At 30.8% G+C, this 19166-nt stretch overlaps 2 protein-coding genes across 13 annotated transcripts in view; one reads left to right on the forward strand and one right to left on the reverse strand.

Moving 5' to 3' along the window:
- LOC148618523 (inositol polyphosphate multikinase-like) overlaps positions 1-11017 on the forward strand; it is a 49987-nt gene extending 38970 nt beyond the window's left edge. For all 11 annotated transcript variants that reach the window (XM_088577553.1, XM_088577556.1, XM_088577555.1 and 8 more), the window contains 3 exons: positions 1071-1243; positions 3246-3330; positions 6352-11017. In XM_088577553.1, coding sequence (XP_088433679.1) covers positions 1071-1243; positions 3246-3330; positions 6352-6761 — 668 coding nt within the window. In that variant the 3' untranslated portion in view covers positions 6762-11017. The remainder of the gene's footprint in view (positions 1-1070; positions 1244-3245; positions 3331-6351) is intronic.
- Positions 11018-11624: 607 nt separating this feature from the next.
- Positions 11625-19166, reverse strand: part of LOC148618524 (mitotic checkpoint serine/threonine-protein kinase BUB1 beta-like) — a 36693-nt gene continuing 29151 nt past the window's right edge. For both annotated transcript variants that reach the window (XM_088577548.1, XM_088577547.1), the window contains exons 23-24: positions 15736-15842; positions 11625-13745 (exon numbers count right to left, since the gene is read on the reverse strand). In XM_088577548.1, coding sequence (XP_088433674.1) covers positions 13568-13745; positions 15736-15842 — 285 coding nt within the window. In that variant the 3' untranslated portion in view covers positions 11625-13567. The remainder of the gene's footprint in view (positions 13746-15735; positions 15843-19166) is intronic.

Genomic DNA, 19166 nt, shown 5'->3' on the forward strand with positions numbered 1-19166 from the left:
TCATAAGGGGTTTAATAGGTGTTTATTTATAATTATTGTAGAAAGTTCATTTCTATTTAACAGATGTTAAGTAGCATTTAGCATTTTAGTCTAAAGGGGGCCAGAGTGGGGCCATACCCCATGCAAACAAAGTTTGGGGGTATATAAGAATCTCCCAGTCTGTCTGTTGTTTGTCTGTCCACATTTCTTGTAAGCGAATATCCTTAAATGCTCAAGAGATTTTGATGGAATTTCTTAGGAATGTTGGGTATCATATGAAGATATGCATGAAGAAATATAATATCTTTTGTAGGGCTCCAATGGGAGATAATCCTAATCAAGAGTTTTACATGTTTAAGCCTTGTAAGCACAATTCCTCCTAAATCGTTTTTAAGGGATTTTGATGAAATTTTATAGGATGGTTGGGTGTCATATATAGATGTGCATGAAGGAAAATTATTACTGTTGGATGACTCCTAAGGGAGATAATCCATTTAAGTCCATTTGAAGCAGGGGGTATTTTCTTAGTGAGCTTCCTCACAGTATTTCTAGTCATTTCTGTTCTGATTTTGCAAAAAAATTCATTGGATTCCTCATAGAAATCCCTATCCTGATTTTTTCAGTAAGTATTGGAATATCTCTCTTCATTTTTGAGTAGCAAGGGGTCAAAGGGGCCAAAAACATAATTTTTTAAAAGACTGTATTTTTAAATGTTTCATCTGATTTACATGATTTTTTTTTTTTTTTTGTAAATTGTAGTTTTTTAAAGGACTAAGTTGTATGCTAGCAAATTCACACCATCATTTACCATTGTTTAGATAATAGGGTACAAAGTAATCTGTGAAATCACCCTAAAAGCAGAAGGTTTATTTAACTTGAACTTATGTTTAAATGTGTAAAAAAACTTATTTTGTGCCCACACTTGCCCCTAGAAAACAGAGTTCATCTGGCAGTGGTCGTGTCATGCTACGATCTGAGTAGCTTTTTAATTAAGTATATGAATAGGGTAATTATCTTGGTCAAAGATTTTGTACAATACCTGATTCAACTTAAATGATTAATTAATTTTATATTTATTAATTATGTTTCAGAGGAGTTCCTGAAGTTGGAAAACTTGATAAAGAACATTTCCCGCCCTTGTATACTAGATATAAAAATGGGAAGGAGAACATATGACCCTGAGGCATCGCCTGAGAAAGTAGCATTAGAAATAGCTAAATTTCCTCCAGTAATGCAACTAGGATATCAGTTTTCTGGCATGTTGGTTAGTACTATTCTGAAAAATTACAAATTACCTTGTCTATTTATTGAGGCTATTAACCATAGTAGATGTTTCTTTGTATATAGCATACTAGTCATATTATGATATCTCATTGTCCATCCACAGTTTGTCTGTACTGTGTGCTTGGTTGTACAGTAACAATGCTTTATTATATCTCCATTTCAAAGGAGTGAGTATACTGAGTATACTGTTTTACCCCAGTTTGTCTGTTTGCCTGTCACACTTCGTTTGTAACTCAGTGCTTTGATACAAGCTTTGTATAGGTTTTTTTTAGGGTTTCCTAATTTTTATTCACAAAAATATAAGCAATCTTTCATAGTCAGAAAAAATGTAGCTTTAGCTTGGTGGGTTGTGTTAGAAAGAAACTTTCAATTGATGAAATGATCATTAGGATAAGGGCCTACAAAATTTTGTTGGATCCAAGTTGTCAGACGACTCCTTGTTAGAGTAATTGCCTTTGGAAGGCGAAAAATGATGTTTTTAGCTGTTTTCAGCCAATATCTTGAAAATTATAATAGATAGAAGAAAACCTTTAATTGATGATATGATCCTTATGATAAGTTCTACCAAAGTGTTCTTTGAGTCAAAATTTAAGTCTTCTTTAAGTCAAATTTGTGGAACAACTCCTTGTTAGAGTTATTGATTTGGAAAGGAAACTTTTAACCAGGTGAACGATTCAGGCTCTTGGGAGCCTCTTGTTTTTATATAAACCTATTTTGGAAACCTTGAAAATGAGTTTAGAATTTAAATTTAATATTCAATGGGAAGTTTTATTTTGGTCTGAAACTTTGGTATGATTGTTTGTATTGTGTGGAGGACTTTTGGTTTAGTGCCACATCCACCTTCTGTTAATTGATACCTAAGCATGAAGTTTTCTCTATTTATATAAATTTATTGCTAGGCTTTACTCCTTGTTCATTTGATATATAGAAATAATCATTGTATTATTGTAAAACTTTGAATAGAAAGTCAGAGAACTTTTCCTTTTAGTCAATAGATTTTTTCTGTCTGTAAATGGTTTAAAAGGATGCCATACATCAATACAGTATTCGCAGAACACATTATGTAAACACTCAATGTATTATTTATTTATGATATTTACTAACTGTAAATACTATTAAAATTGTGACATCTACAAAGGATAGCCAAGCTAGTTTAAATATATGTCCTTAAAATATTCTAAATTTTTTTCAATCAAATCCCATTTTTAAAATCGATGTTATGTAGAATCATGTGGTTTTTTTTCATTACTATTTATATTTGTCACTCCTTACCTCTGGTATTTTACTGAGGTATATCCAGTCATCCATAGCTTGGTTTAACCATTGATCTTTTATGAAGATTATGTGCATATTTTACCTTATTACTACAAATTATATTGTGAATATAAGATACCTGAAATGGAAGATTGGTTTTGTTGACACTAAAGTTATATGAAACATTGCATTTCATATTGGTATCATGAATAGGGTAGGAGGCAGGCTAATAATAACTATAATAAATTTCTTCAACATTTTATAAGTACACCTTTTAGTATCACTTCAAATAAAGCCTTATATTGTAGTAGTACTGTTAATCACATACCCTATATCACACCCTAGACCTATATAGCATACCCTATATCACACCCCTAGACCTACATGGCATACCTTATATCACACCCCTTCACAGACCATACTTAAAGTCTGGTTAAATTATATGATATAATGAACATTACATGTTAAAATCTGTATCACATGCCGTATCAACCCTCGACCTATATAACCCCGCGGGCAATGGCCGTTGGGGTAATACAGAAGTCTCGTGTTGATACAGCATGCGATACAGATTTTGACATGTAATATTTAGCATATAATATATAAGCTGATCAGGGTCTCTTTACAACATCAGTTGCAGTGTGTTTCTCTTTCGGGTGTTTTCCTGATAAATCCTTCAATCCCCTCATGTAGCAAAGTATAAGATGTTATGAACTTTTTTTTTTCAGAAATATGACACAGAAAAGAAGAAGATGAAGAAATATGACAAATATTTCTGTAAAAAGCTGACAGAGGATACAATGATTATTGATGGTAAGCATGAAGTGAGACCTAATACTCCAACACTTTGCTTTTGTGATACCAGTTGATTTCTGTATAAACCTGAATCACTTTGTTCTGTGATAACAGGCATCTCTTGTATATAGTTGACTCACTTGACTTAGCAATAAATTATGAAGATATGCACTGTTGTTGAATTAAACAAGGGAGCTTTTTGGTCATTTGATCAGATAATAACTTTTAACTGCTAAATCTTATATTTACTCAAATTTTATGTTTTAATTCAGATCCCTCTTGATTTAAGTTAACTTGTGAAAAAAATTATATAATGTAATTATAGCTAAGTCTATTTACAGTTTGGTGATACACCATGACACAGCAACAGTTATTTTGATCTTGTATAATACTACATAATATACCATTACTCACTCATGCATTTAGAGATTCCTATTTTTTCAGAATCTTTATTTTATAACAGTAGATAGACTGGGTACATTCATTCTGTAATATATGTATTTTTATATTTTATTTATCATTGAACATCAGTAATACATATTATACAAGTACAGCAGTGAATGGTACACGTACAGCAGTGAATGGTTAACATTGTAGAAATCAATTCTAGCTACTCTAGGATGTATCTTATTAACTAGAAAATTGTGAAGATCTAAACAGGCATTGAAAGGATTCCAGTTATTTTCACTGGAAAAACCCCAGCCACAGGCCCTAGAAGTTAATAAACCATGTAAATGTGGAGAAAAAATATAATGTCAATATGTACCGGTAAATAAAATAAATGCATTGGAGGCTTTTTCTTTATTATACACATTAACAATATATTTTTTTCTTCATATTTACAGAGATAATTAATCAACGGAACATCTAGTGCCTCAGTCCTCTGTAGATTATTATACTAAATTGATGTTATTGACATTAATAATTCTTCATTAATGTGATTTTATGGGGAAATTGACTTTTCCTTGAATCAAAAATAACAACATCAAAGAAGTTGTTTGAATTAATTCTCCAATATTAATTATATATTGGTTTTCAGTGATGTCTGTCTCAGTAAAACTTAAAAATAAAATGATAGAATGTACACCTACTTCTTGTCCTGGTATTTCAAATATATAGCAATGGTGAACAGTCTGATATTTCAGGTTTATAGAAAGTCTAAATTTATTCAATACTATGTTTATCAGTTATTAAAGACCGTTGAACTATATGAGCTATATGCATTATGTTGGAAATTGTATTACTTTTTCTGACATCTTATGTCTGGGTTTTATTTTAAATAGTACCCTAGATTATTCATCTTTTTTTTTGTTCACTTCGAATTTAAGATGCAAATCGGGAAAATCACATTTGCATGCTTACTTTGGTGCACACCATCTTCAGATAAGAACAGTTCTGTAAGTTTATGTCACCTTGACCCAAACTTTTGCTGATCTAGAAACAAGTGGTCTTCTTTTATATTACAAATGATTTATAATACTTCATTAGCGATTGAATCATTGATGTAATTCTGATACCAATATTAGGATATTTAGAACAGTTATAACTGGTTTAAACTAGGTCTCTCTATCATATAGATATTCCCATAGACTTCTTTAGTGAAGTGCATATTTTTAGGATTTTTTTTAAATATGTAAATTGATTTAATAAAACTTTCACTTATCTAGCATTTCTAAGGACATGTGAAAAAATAATTTCCCGCAAAAAAAAAGTAGAGCGAGTTCACTTCATTTTGCTTTTATCAATCAAACCTTTTCAGTGGAACTTTTTTATGTTATAATGGTAGATTTTCTTAACAAGCAGTTTGTTATCTTATAGTGTTATGTTTGCTCTGTTTTATAAGTCATTGTTCATATCTTTTGACAAATCATTAGTTTGTAAAGAGGCAAAAAGAAAATGCACTATATTTTTATACCCTCCATGTTTTAATGTACATCTGCTGAGGGATATGCAATGTGATACTGGTACCTTAATGTAATTTACAAAGATAGGATGTTACTTATGATAATTTGGGAGGGAAATCTTATGACCACTATCATAGGGAGGACCAATTTCGTATCCTTTACTTTACCTAATTCAGTGAAACTTTCATAGAATCTTTATTACATATTTCCATTTTTTTTATGCACCTCTTATTTTAGATTTTGATACAAATCAATTTGGAGGTAACATTGACTTTGTTATTTATGGATAAGGGGACACGGAGCTACCAATATCTTACTCCTCCCACTGAATGGAATTTAGTGAAACTTTCACATGATCTTTATCATAAATTCTCATTGTGCACCTCCTGTTTTTTATTTTAATCCTAATCAATTGGAGATTTCACATAGCAAAACATGGACTTTGTAATTCATGAATATCTGGAGACAGGGTTACCAATTTCATACCCGTTACTCTTACTAAACCATTGAATGGAAAACTTTTACAGGATCTTGTGCACCTCTTATTTTAGATTTTGATCAGAATGATTCTTTTAAGCTTCCCTAACATGGGGATACCCATATCTTATCTGAAATGCCTTCTTTACTGAATGGAAATTTATGAAATTTTCATGGAATGTTTATCAAAGGGCCAAAATAATGCCACTTAGAAGTTACAGTATCTTAGGCATTATTTTGTCGTATTATAAATTGGAGTAAATTGAGTTGTTTTTATTTCAAGTATAAGGATCAACCAGGCATGAAAAGACTGGATTTGGGAAATTTTACTATTTTGATTTTGTTGCGCTATTTCTCTGTTAACATTATCACGACTACATGATGCTGATAAGGTTATGGTAATTTACTGAGGATATATCACATCTATTTGAACAGTAGATTCTGATTAAAGCTTTTTCTAGCCAAGTCAACATAAAATATAAATCTGTTTGATTTAAAATTGTGTGTGACATTCCACAAGGAAATGGTAAGGTACATCCAGGTGTATGGCCAAGCAACCACCAGGTTATAAGACTTGTAAAGACATGCTCCTACCCAATCAAATTCCTTAAAATTTATCAGTATGGAGATAACAATTTGTTATACTTTCTCTTTACAGGTTTGGGAGAGTTTTTCCGCCAAGGTAAACACTATAGGAAAGACTACATTAAATCGGTGATTGAAAAATTAAAAAGAATAGACAATTGGTTCTCAAAACAAAGAAGGTATTCTTTTTATGCCAGCTCACTTCTGATTGTGTACAATGCCTCTATGGACTCTCCTCATAGTCAGGACATTGTGTTGTGTTCTTCACATCAAGACTCTCAAAATACCAAATATCAGCACAGCCCTGGTATGGAGAGCACTTCCTGTGTAGTCTGTAACCAAGACAACCGAGACAGAAGCTTTGTTGATGTCCGAATGATAGATTTTACACATGTGTTTTCCTCAGAAAGTGAAAAGGATGAAAATTATATATTTGGGTTACAGAACTTAATCAAACATTTAGAATCATTATTAGAATTGTGATTTGCTCAGTTTTGGACTAAGTGCAAATAGTGTGAGGACTGCTCTTTCAAATCTTAACACACAAAATTATGCATAGTTTATATGTAATTATTATAGATGTTGAAGACATGCATATACTTTGGCTTTGTAATGAAAATAATAAAATCACCCTAGGTCAATACCAACTATAAATATAGAATTGTTTCATCCATGTGCTTCAAAATACCAGTATTTGACAAGTATAGAATGTTGGGCATTGATTATACTTTAAAATCTTTTGTATATATCACACTGGTGCAGGGTTTTTTTTACACGTTTTAGTTTGCCATAGAAAATTAAATTATCACGTACATTTAGTTTATTAAACCAAAATACATAAGAAACTGTTCAGTTAAATACGTGGCCTTAGTATCAAAATTGAAAGATAATGAGTTGAAGTTGTCACTGTATAGGGAAAGCTGTCTAAACCAAACCCTTTTGGGGTATTAAATTATGTTTAGTATATAAATACACAAAATAGTTGTAAGAGACTTTACTTAGTGTCTGCTTCAGCAGGTTTTCAGAGTATTCAGGGTTTGGTATAGACAGGTCTTCAGAGTTTGGTACAGACAGGTCTTTAGGGTTTGGTATAGACAGGTCTTCACTGTATTTCAAATTAAGTTAAAACTGGAGATTTGCTTGTATTGACTGTTTTTGTATGTAAAAATAATAATCCATTTGCAAAGATATGTTTTTATTTTGTTTTTGTTTTTCTGTAAAGGATATTCCTCCTGTTTATTGGTATCCATATATTTGCTTGAGCTAGAAAGTTTAATACACAGGAAAGTATACTCTTTAATATTGTATCACAATTTCATTCAATACAAGACAGAAAACTAGAACAATATGTTTGCTTCATTGCATAAAACTGTTCTTTTAAAGATTCTATTTAGTGGCTTTGCTAAAATATACTGAACTGCCAATAAAACATTCCATCATGTATACAGAAGGTTTGGACTGTTTAATGGAACATTCCATCATCAGTGTTCTCCCCAGGTTTTTTGGATAGCTCTGCATGACACAACATTAATAGATCCCATGTTGAAATGTCACAGCCACTTCATATTTACTGTATTACTTAAAATTGATCTGTGTATTCAAAATGTACGTTGCTGTGTATGAATTACTTATAGGTAAATATTTTACCTTTTGAAATTGAAATTGATAAAAGTCAAGTTTTTGAAATCTTGTGTTCATCAAGGAAATTATTTTCTTAAGCTGATATTGGTTTTATTCAAGTATAATAATCTGTTACTATATTTTTTTTAATGTTAATGCAAATTATATTTTGGACGGTTTTAAAAATTCAGAAAAAATGTGAAATGGGACAAAATTTGCATTTGTGTGTTAAGTTGGATAAAAAGTATGGATTAACATTTGATTTATGCATATTATGGAAAAACAGGTCTTGATATTCAATATGAAAAATGCAAATGTATGATCACAATTATATTTTTCATCATGTAATTTTTACAATTTTGTTCAGGCTACAACAATCACAAACCTCCAGTGATTTCAGCGCTTTGATTCTTCAATTGCGGTAATTACAACTTTATTACCATTTTTTTTATTTATTTTTTATACAAAAATTAAACAGATATTGTATCAAATTATGATAAGTAATTTTTCATAAACATTCATACATACCCAGGTTCTTCATTGATTGGTTGTCATTGTTTCAGTGCCTCAGTGGCTCATTTGAATGTGAAATTCATTTGATTAAGAGCATTCTTTATTAGCGCTTTTTCTAATCTTTGTAACTATCAGTATAATTGTAGAATTATCTAATCAAGTACATTTAATAGATAGTCAGTAGTGTGGAGCTAGAAAATAACATTAATCTTGTCATTTAAAGTCGACACACTACATTTTTGTAGTGGTTTTGTTTTTTTTTTTATATTATAGTTTTGTTAAAATGAAGTTTATTCATGACAGAAACCCCCTACTATGACCATAGACCTGTAAATAAATTTAATTACAGGTCTCTGTCATGACTAAAGTCTATATTTGTTCATCACACCTGTGGTACTATGTTTAGACTTGCGGAATTTTATTATCTATTAATAAACTCCAAAAACCATGAGTTCTTGATACAAAACAACATGGCAATGTAAAGAAAAGACAGCCATTTCTTTTTTCTTTTCGAAGTATTTAGGAAGTATCTGATGGAATATTGTTTGGGAATGTTCTTTTATAAGATAAATCAGCTTCTTAATGTTTAAAACATCTTGTGATTGTACAACTTTCAACTTTTCATTTATAAATAGCAACATGCTTTTGGCCAGGGTTGAGTTACCTTTGACCCTAGTTAGTTTTTATTGGTTCAGTATAGGATATTTGTATTCTACACCTTCCCTTAAATTAATTTGTGGCCAGGTGGGTTACTGGTAAGGATCTTGTGGACAATTTTCATAATTAAGATTGGCTTCAGACACCTGTGCGGTCATGCTGTTATTAGCAGACCATAGTGTGTTTACAGCTATAGGTTTCAAGAGCTAATTACCTTGTAGGATCCTGTAATTTACCTCAGGGCAAATACATTTTCTGTCAATTGATTTTTGATCCACAGTATTGATGTCAATAGTGCAGCACTCAAATTAAGCACAGTACCAAGCTGGAATTCAATAGCACTTTAAGGGCCTGGGAAGAACACTGATCATGTGTACAGAATGTTTGGAGTGTTTAATGTAGCATTCCATCATGTGTACAGAATGTTTGGAGTATTTATATTTTTCGATAGATTTATTTTGTAGTTCCTCGTTTCCAATTACAATTTCAGGTTCTGACAACGGGTAGTCTTCTGAGAGGCCAAAACATCTGACATTTATAGAATTTTTGATAGGCCAAAATATTTATTCTACGAGAGGTCAAAATATTGGAATTGGAATTTTAAGTTATAAAATTATTTGATTTATTTTAAACCTCCATAAATTGCCCTCAATATAACACCAGAGTTAATAGTTTTGATACTTTTTTCTTTTTTTTTTTTTAATTGGAAGCAAAGAAGCTGACTCCAAATATAACAAATGTAATATTGTTTGTGTTATGATTGATTCTGTAGTAGTAAAATTTTAGATGAAACCTGTGTACAAATTTTCTTTTTATCACACTTGTTTCTTGTATAGAATTACAGTATATACAGTGTTATAATGTGTATTTGATGAGTCAGATATTGAAATTTAGTTCATTGCCAAAGTTCAGCACCATTTCTTAAATTGTATACAGTCATTAGAATGCATTATCAATTCAAATTGAGGTTTATTGCATTCTGCATTTCTGTGTGCATTACTAAACAGACATAGCACTAAATGGACAAAAATGAAAAGTGTTTACTTTGGTTCAATGTTTGACAAGATATTGGCACCCAATATTGTTGTTAAAAGTAGTAAGAAAATTACTACCCAATTTTTTAACATGAAAAACTGTTATTATTGAAAGGGAGCTGACATTTTTTAAGATAACAGTTTACCCAAGTTTCATTACAATTGCTGGAATTATTTTTGAGTTATTGTGAAAAGTGTGAACTATGGATGGACTGACAACAGTATGCCATAATATGTCTCAACTGTAAAGACGGGGGTATTAAATGTCCACAAAACCTTTAATATTTAATGGTGCTCAACTTTTTCGCAGACTTTATTCTGTCATCAAAGTGCCTTTTTTTTTATTGGTAACAAGCATTACAAATTAATAAATTGGTGCTAAAAGATTAGAACTATATGTAGAGGTCACCACAATTTATTGTGTGTAAAGAATGGGACTGTCCAAAAATGGTAGATACATCACTTTTCTAAAATTTGAAATTTTCTTGTATTTAAAAGGATAAAATCTGCTAAGTACCTTTAGAAATGATACAATTGTAGAAGATTTTGAGAGGTATTATTCCTTTCCAAAGTAGATACTTCCAGTTGGTACACTTCAGATGTAAATACATGCATTCTTTTACTCATTTTCCTCAGTTATATTAAGATATAGTAAGATAATACATGTAAAATCTCTTCATTATATGTATTAATGGGGAAACTTATGTTTTTGATATTTTCCAGTTGACATTTTGCTTCAGGTATGATAACCTATATCAGGATACTACATGTGTATTAGATATACGAATGATTGAGTTTTTTAATGCAAGCTAGTGTTTGTGTAGAGTTCTGTGATAATGTGTAATTATTATTCTCTATTTATACTCTAAATGAAGTATTTGTTAATGCATTATATAATAAAACAATCATGAGTAATTTCTTCCTCTTAATAAGATACCAACAAAAAGGAGAAGTGGTGATAAGGGTCTTAGGTCTTATTGATCTAAAATGCATAAAGAAAACATAAAAACTTCCGATAATTCTTGCATTGAAAGGACAGAAAAATTGCTTCAAGTTAACTAATATTCATATATTCTGTCCAATTTTTGTATTTTTTTTATCCATTTCTGGCCATATTTTTGGCAAGAAATTGGTCTTCACACCTAAGAAACAACTTTATATATAGTGAATTCATTCATTATTACATAGTTTATCAGATGTGAAACTTGGGTGTGGACATAGTTTTCTGGATGTAAACACGTCCAAAAAAAACCCAAAATTTACATCTCTCGGCATTTTTTGCTAAATGATAAAAAATTATAGCACCATTATAATGTCATTACAATGCACTAATGCCATAAATTATTATTTTTTCCTTATATTTATATGTTTTAGTGTGTTATGAACAACTTTTTATATTATTACAACAAAGTTGATATTATCAGGCAATATTCATAGCTTTATGAAAATTTTACATTTTGTTCATTTGTAGTAACATGGACCTTAACAAAAACTACATTACCATATATTCAATACAGGAAAATAGAAATGAATGTTTTATTTCATGTAAGATAACTAGATAGAAAACTAGAGGCTCTATAGAGCCTAAATTGCTCACCTAGCTTGATAAGCTACATTCTATTTTTTTGTGAAACAGTTTTTTTCATGGTTCAGTAGTGTCAGAGTGTTAAAAAATTGTTAATGACGGAACTCACAAAGTGATGGCAATAATTCACATAGTCTTTTGGGTCAGGTGAGCTTAAAATTAAAGACTTCAAAAATTTGAAGAAAGTAACATGTTATCATAAACACAACATAACAACTTAACACCACTCACTATTAAGAATGTGCATTGTCATGCTAGATATATGGCATACTTTTCAATGGAGCAACAAAATTCAATTATAATGAATGAGCTACCATGAATCAATCTATCTAGCAGCAGTTGAGATTCTTGTGAAGAAAACTTTCATTCCATGTTCTGTCTCGTAAAACAGGAAGCTAATACCATACAACAATCATTTACAACATATCCCAGATTTATATAAAGACACATACCAAATTTGAAATCTAGCCATTTATTGGAATTTGAGATATTTGTGATGAAATTCTGACAGTAGATGTGATTCAAATATACCACCAACTTGTAATAGAATAAAGGGTGGATAAAGAAAGGATATTACAAATCAATGAAGAAAAACTGTGAGTAATGCTCACTAACTTGATATTCCCCAACTTCTCCATTATATAACATGACCTTTTCACCTCCATATTAATTTGGATCAGAATCTAAAATAGGAGATGCACAATGGAAATAAGTTATAAAGATTCCATGAAGGTTTCTTTAAATTCTATTCAGTGGTGTAGGAGGAGTAATGGCGTCCCCTCACATCCCCATATTCACAAAGGACTAAATCCATGTTTGCCATGTGAAACCCCAGATTCAGATCAAAATCTGAAACAGGAGATTGACATTGGGAATATAAAATAAAAATTCAGTGAGTTCCATTCAATTCCATTCAGTAGTATAGGAGGAGTAATGAATAAGAGACAACACAGTATTATATAACAATACCATTAAAGTAGACATTGTATGCCTTTCCATTATATATAGCAATGTCCCTAATGTATTCAAACCAAATGAATTTCAGAAAATACTCTTCAGGCTGTCCAGCACCTTTTGGCAAAAAACCTAATTTTAGAGCCAAAAATTTGAAAACATAAAAGTGACTAACAGAGAAAATTTTCGACCTTTCCTTCTTTTTTTCTTTTTTTTTTTTTGGTGATTTTCCAACAGAACACCCAAATACCTACTATGAAGAAAACATTTACAGACAATTAGGATGCACTCTCTTAATTACAAAATAAGCATTCATTGAAGCAAAAACTGCAAAGAAAGTATTCAAAACTCTCAAGTCAGCAGTGCAGTAACATGAATATTTAGGAATTCCTTTGAGTTTCAAGTTTTTTAAAGAATTTTAGCCAAACTGAAAAAAATAGAACTTTTGGGACAGCTGGACAGCCTAACCTTTCTTTACTGGCTTTAACTTCAAAATACATGTCCAAACAGAGAAAATAAAACTAGAAAAACATTGACAGAACATACACCTTTATAAAATTCGAAATATAAATATTGGAAACAATCTGTCAAGCACATCTTCAAAACATAGTCTGATTATGTATGCCATTGAATACAAATGATACAGTAGCAGTAAAAAGATGGTAAGGGGCAATAACTCTACAATTCTGCAAAACCCTATCATGATCTCCATTTTAAAAATCCACAACCATCATATGCATGTAAATATAAAAGTCTTCAAATTTATGAATTGGAAAACAACGTACTACAGTCAGACCAGAGAAGAGGTTTTTTGGCCTGTACTAATCCTATTCAAATAATTAATGTAGAAAGGTGAATGCCATTTAGGTTCTTCATAAATAAATAGGGATTATAAATGTTAGATTTGTCTCATGTGTTTATCCTTTTTACTTCATTATTTGGTAGGACAAAGCATTCTGTATGCTGTTATACTTCTCCAGTAAGTTGTTTACAAAGTAATCTTCAAATTCTCTACGGATCTGGACAATATCAGGCAGTTCATCACAACTTGGTATATTTAAACAATCATGAAACAATTTCTTCCAAAGTGAAACATTCCAAGATCTGAAAGACAAATGATTTATATTATAAACATATAAATTTCAGTTGTATGTTTAATACTGTCACAGTCTATTTGTTATTGAAGTGAATGTAAGGCAAGAATTTACTGATTGATATCCCCTGTTTACAACACTAAACATGAAAAACAAAGTTCAGAGTCCCATACTAACACCACAGAAAACCCATAAAAAATGCTGCATTTCTTCTTTCAAGGGAAATAGCCCTACTACAGAGTGGCCCCACAACTTCAACACAAGATTTTTAGTAGGCCATATCATAAGGATCATTTCACCAAATGAATGTTTCTATCTATTATGGTTTTAAAAATATAAGCTAAAACTAAAAAAAAAAAAAAAAAAAAAAATATTTTTTGTATTTTTCAAGGGTTATAAAGAGAAGTTTTATGACTTTTGTAAAGCTCATCAAGATGAAGACAAAAGGGAACCTTTATTTGACCATAATTATGAGGATACAAGTCCTCAAATAATCTGAAAGTAGTCCTTATGTTTCTTTCTTGACTGTCATAATCTACACAATTTTAAAGAAGCCATCTTTATGATGATTGAAACCAATATCATCAAATCTGTTCAGGGAGTTCAGAGATATTTTAAAAGAAATGTTCATTTCTACAAAGATGTACCCAGTGTGGGAAACCATTTTTTTCCCAACTTGCCATTCTGGCTAGTGAAATATTGATCTTGCCAGCAAAATAGAAATTCAACTAGCCAATTTTTTTTTCTGTATTATCATCTGTTTTCTCCTGGATTTGACTCCCTTCTACCTTTCTTTTTCTTTCTTCAACTATCTTTTCATTTGTTTTTAAATTTATCAAAAACTTTTCCATTTTTGAATATTCCCTCCCATTGAAGTTTTTCATGTACTTTACAGTAACAAAATAAGTACTCCATTTTTTAACTCATATTTTAAAAATAAAATTATATTTCAACAGATTCATCATTATGAAACAAGAAAATATTTATCATTTGCTTCTTGTTCATTTTTATTTTGACAAAAAAAAAACTAATTTGCAAGGTAACATATCTTAAATTACCAAGATAATTTTGTTTGAATACTAATACCAGATTGGAACCATTGCATAGGTTTTGGCACATCCCGTTTACTGGGAATTGAAATGGCAGATCGTAAACAATGCTTTACAAGTAAATAAAATTGTACATATTCAAGCTAAACTTCTTAAAATATAGGGAACATATTTTGAATGTATGATGTTAAGGAATGTTTTACTTTATAACCTGTTGGCTGGTTAACTTTTCTTGGAACTTGCCAATCAAATGATGGTCGCCAAATTGACGAGTGTAAGCTAATGAGAACTCGCCAAATTACACATCTACTCGTATTTGGCGAGCTGGCGAGTGGTGGTTTCCCACACTGTGTATATTCAAGGTGAACTTAAAATAGGAATTAAAAAAATACTAAATTGAAGTCTCACACATTTTACAATACTTAAACAAATTGAAGCTAAAAATAACTAGAAATACTGTGAGGAAGCTCACAAAGTGAATACACCATAATTCAAATGGACTTAACTGAAAAAAAAAAAAAACACATTGGATTATCTCCTTTTGTTGTTATCTAACACTAATCATATACCTTATGCACATCTACTTTTGATACCCAACCTTCCTATAAAATTTCATCAAAAGCTCTTAAGCTGTTAAAAAAGAGTTACATTGACAACAAATGTAGACAAACAGACGGACAAACAGAGTGATTACTTTGTTTGTGAGGGGTATAAATAAAAATACAACAAAAAATCAAGGGATCTTTCTTCCACAAAAACAAGCTTAACCAGGGTGTATTAAAATCATTCAAAGATTTATTGTATAGCATGCGGAGGGCAGGCATACAAAAAACAGTGTCATAAGAACTAGCATCTTGGAATCTGTTCCGACAATACATTACTAAAATTTAATATTTCAGATCCTTGACTACTGTACATTTATAGCATTAACATGTATCTATAAATACCAACCTTAAAAAGCTACATGTTGTTTTCCATTCCCCTTCACACTGGTAGATCTGCATATACTTTCTGAAGACTAACACATGTATCGTTCCAACCAGACCAAACAAATCAGTCTATAAAGATATATATATATATATATATATACACACTCAGTTTATTTAAGGCATATAAACGTCTAAATATGTTTAACATCACCAGAAGATGGTAGTAAAATTTATATGTTATTTTCATTCAGGCTCCTCATCAATTGCTTATGTGAGCCTTTGATAAAGGTACAATCACCCACAGCGTACGCGATTCAGCTTCTGAATCTGTTTTGATCTTGAACTTTGTGAGTTTTATGCTTGTTAAGTTTTGTGAGTTTTATGCTCATATAGTTTTATGAGTTTTATGCTGAGGAAGGATATCTGTTATCCGAAATAATCAATTTAAATTTTACCATCTTCTGGTGATGTTAAACATATTTAGACGTTTATTTTATTTATTGTCATGTTTCGCATCGTTTTTAACAATCCATCACCCCGTAAGAGTGATTGTTGACTATTATTTAGACGATTAATTTTATATATATATATATATATAGAGAGAGAGAGAGAGAGAGAGAGAGAGAGAGAGAGAGAGACACACACACACACACACACACATACATATACACACTATTATATTAATCAATAATAGAAATGAGCTCAAATCAATTCACTGACAAATATTTTTGTTATATCATTGTATGATGAAATTCTTTAAAAACCAACAGTTGTTGTTAATTTTTAAAGAATAAACCTAAAAAATAGAAAGACAATTATAAGCTACTTTATAAGCTACTAACTGAATGTTTCCTAACTACTGCTATAAGCCATCCCATAATACATACTGAATGTTTCCTATCTACTGCTATAAGCCATCCCATAATACATATTGAATGTTTCCTATCTACTGCTATAAGCCATCTCATAAAACATACTGAATGTTTCCTATCTACTGCTATAAGCCATCCCATAATACATACTGAATGTTTCCTATCTACTGCTATAAGCCATCCCATAAAACATACTGAATGTTTCCTATCTACTGCTATAAGCCATCCCATAAAACATACTGAATGTTTCCTATCTACTGCTATAAGCCATCCCATAAAACATACTGAATGTTTCCTATCTACTGCTATAAGCCATCCCATAAAACATACTGAATGTTTCCTATCTACTGCTATAAGCCATCCCATAAAACATACTGATATTTCCTAACTACTGCTATAAGCCATCCCATAATACATACTGAATGTTTCCTATCTACTGCTATAAGCCATCCCATAAAACATACTGAATGTTTCCTAACTACTGCTATAAGCCATCCCATAATACATACTGAATGTTTCCTATCTACTGCTATAAGCCATCTCATAATACATACTGAATGTTTCCTATCTACTGCTATAAGCCATCCCATAATACATACTGAATGTTTCCTATCTACTGCTATAAGCCATCCCATAAAACATACTGAATGTTTCCTATCTACTGCTATAAGCCATCCCATAAAACATACTGAATGTTTCCTATCTACTGCTATAAGCCATCCCATAAAACATACTGAATGTTTCCTATCTACTGCTATAAGCCATCCCATAAAACATACTGAATGTTTCCTATCTACTGCTATAAGCCATCCCATAAAACATACTGATATTTCCTAACTACTGCTATAAGCCATCCCATAATACATACTGAATGTTTCCTATCTACTGCTATAAGCCATCCCATAAAACATACTGAATGTTTTCACTATTTTCACTATAAGACCTGTTAAGCCAAAAACTGTCCTGAATATTTAGGAATATTTCTAATTTCTGAGCTAATACAAAATAACCTAGTTTGTGGTAGTTACACTGAAGACTTTTATAAAAAGTGTAAACTGGACCAAACCAGTTCATTTCATAAATCCATTTATAAAATCAGAAACATTTCTCACGGTTTTAAATTTCTCATAAAGTAGTCCAAATATTAATAACTCAGGGTTTGAAATAAGTTTTTTCAGACAATTGCCCCTAGGCAAGTAAGGAAAACAAACAACTTCCTGCATGGACTTTTTTAACTGAAAATTAAAAAAAAATGTACTTACTAACTACACATTTCTTGGTAGGTATCAGCACCAATGTGCTGGAACATTTCAAATTAAAGATTCCTCTTTAGGTCTTTGCTTTTCTAAATTTGTTTTTAATGAAAAATCAATGTAGCATTGTATATGACTATGAACTAGACTAAGATACAATTTTGAGTTATGAGACAACAAACTCCAGAAAATTGTCTGAAAGTACAGGCCAAAGGCATTACATTCTAGTGAGCATGCTAATCAAGGAACTTGACAAGATACAGGCATCTTAAACAAAATATTGGATTAAAAAAGGTTTACTATGAATTAAAAATGATTAAATGATCCCCAATATCACATGTATTCCCACAATTTCAGTTTGTAACCAACTTGATAGGGAAAAATATTTACAAGGAACTTCATTCCTTTACAATTAACACTTTAATCTATATTTTTGTCTTGAGCAACTTGGCAAAGTTTTGTGTTTAGGTCCATTTTTCAGGTACTAGACATAATTTATGTACGCTTCACATTGTAAAATTACTTGAATCTCTTCCACTCTTACGCTCCAAAGAATTACATTTTTTTTTGGTAACTTTCTTTTTTAAATATTTGATATGGGGCAAAAAATAATGTTTCGAAAATGTCCAGAAAATGATGGCCGATCAGCACTGTTTCAGATATTACATTAATAAAATCAACATCTGTTTTAGTTTCAATAAAAATACTCGAAGATTTAAAACTTCTAAAAATAACAATTACATATAAAAACACATTTAAATTTTATTTTGTTTGACATGAACACAAGAAAATTTTTCTACCAGCAGGATTTTCCACTTGCCTTACGGGCACCTATCCTTGAAATCTAGCTTGCCTGTGTAAATTTAAGCAAGGCACAGGCAATCAGGCGTCCCCTTATTTCAAACCCTGATAACTGATTCATAATTAAATGCTACATTGTTTGGGAGTATATGAATTGCAGTCTGAACTAATTAATGTTAATGACATCACAGCACCATTCCTGGCAATAAAAAATAACCTGGTTTGTTCTAAATTTAAAGTTGTCCAACAATTTTGACTCAAGAAGTATTTGGTAGGACTTATCATAAGGATCATTTCAACAATTGAAAGTTTCTTTTAATCTACCATAGTTTTCAAAATATTGACTGAAAACTGAAAAAAAAAAAAAAAAAAAAAAAAATTTAAAAAAAAAGCAGTCATTTTCCACTTTCAAGGGCAATAACTCTGACAAGGAGTCGTCTGACAACTTTTATCCATGAAGACTTTTGTAGTCCTAATAATTAGGATCATTTCAGTTATTGAAAGAATCTGGCTTAACCTAATAGTTT

Source organism: Perna viridis, chromosome 4, assembly GCF_037379345.1.
Source record: "Perna viridis isolate PV_CMFRI_1.1 ecotype Kerala chromosome 4, ASM3737934v1, whole genome shotgun sequence".
Lineage (NCBI taxonomy): Eukaryota > Metazoa > Mollusca > Bivalvia > Mytilida > Mytilidae > Perna > Perna viridis.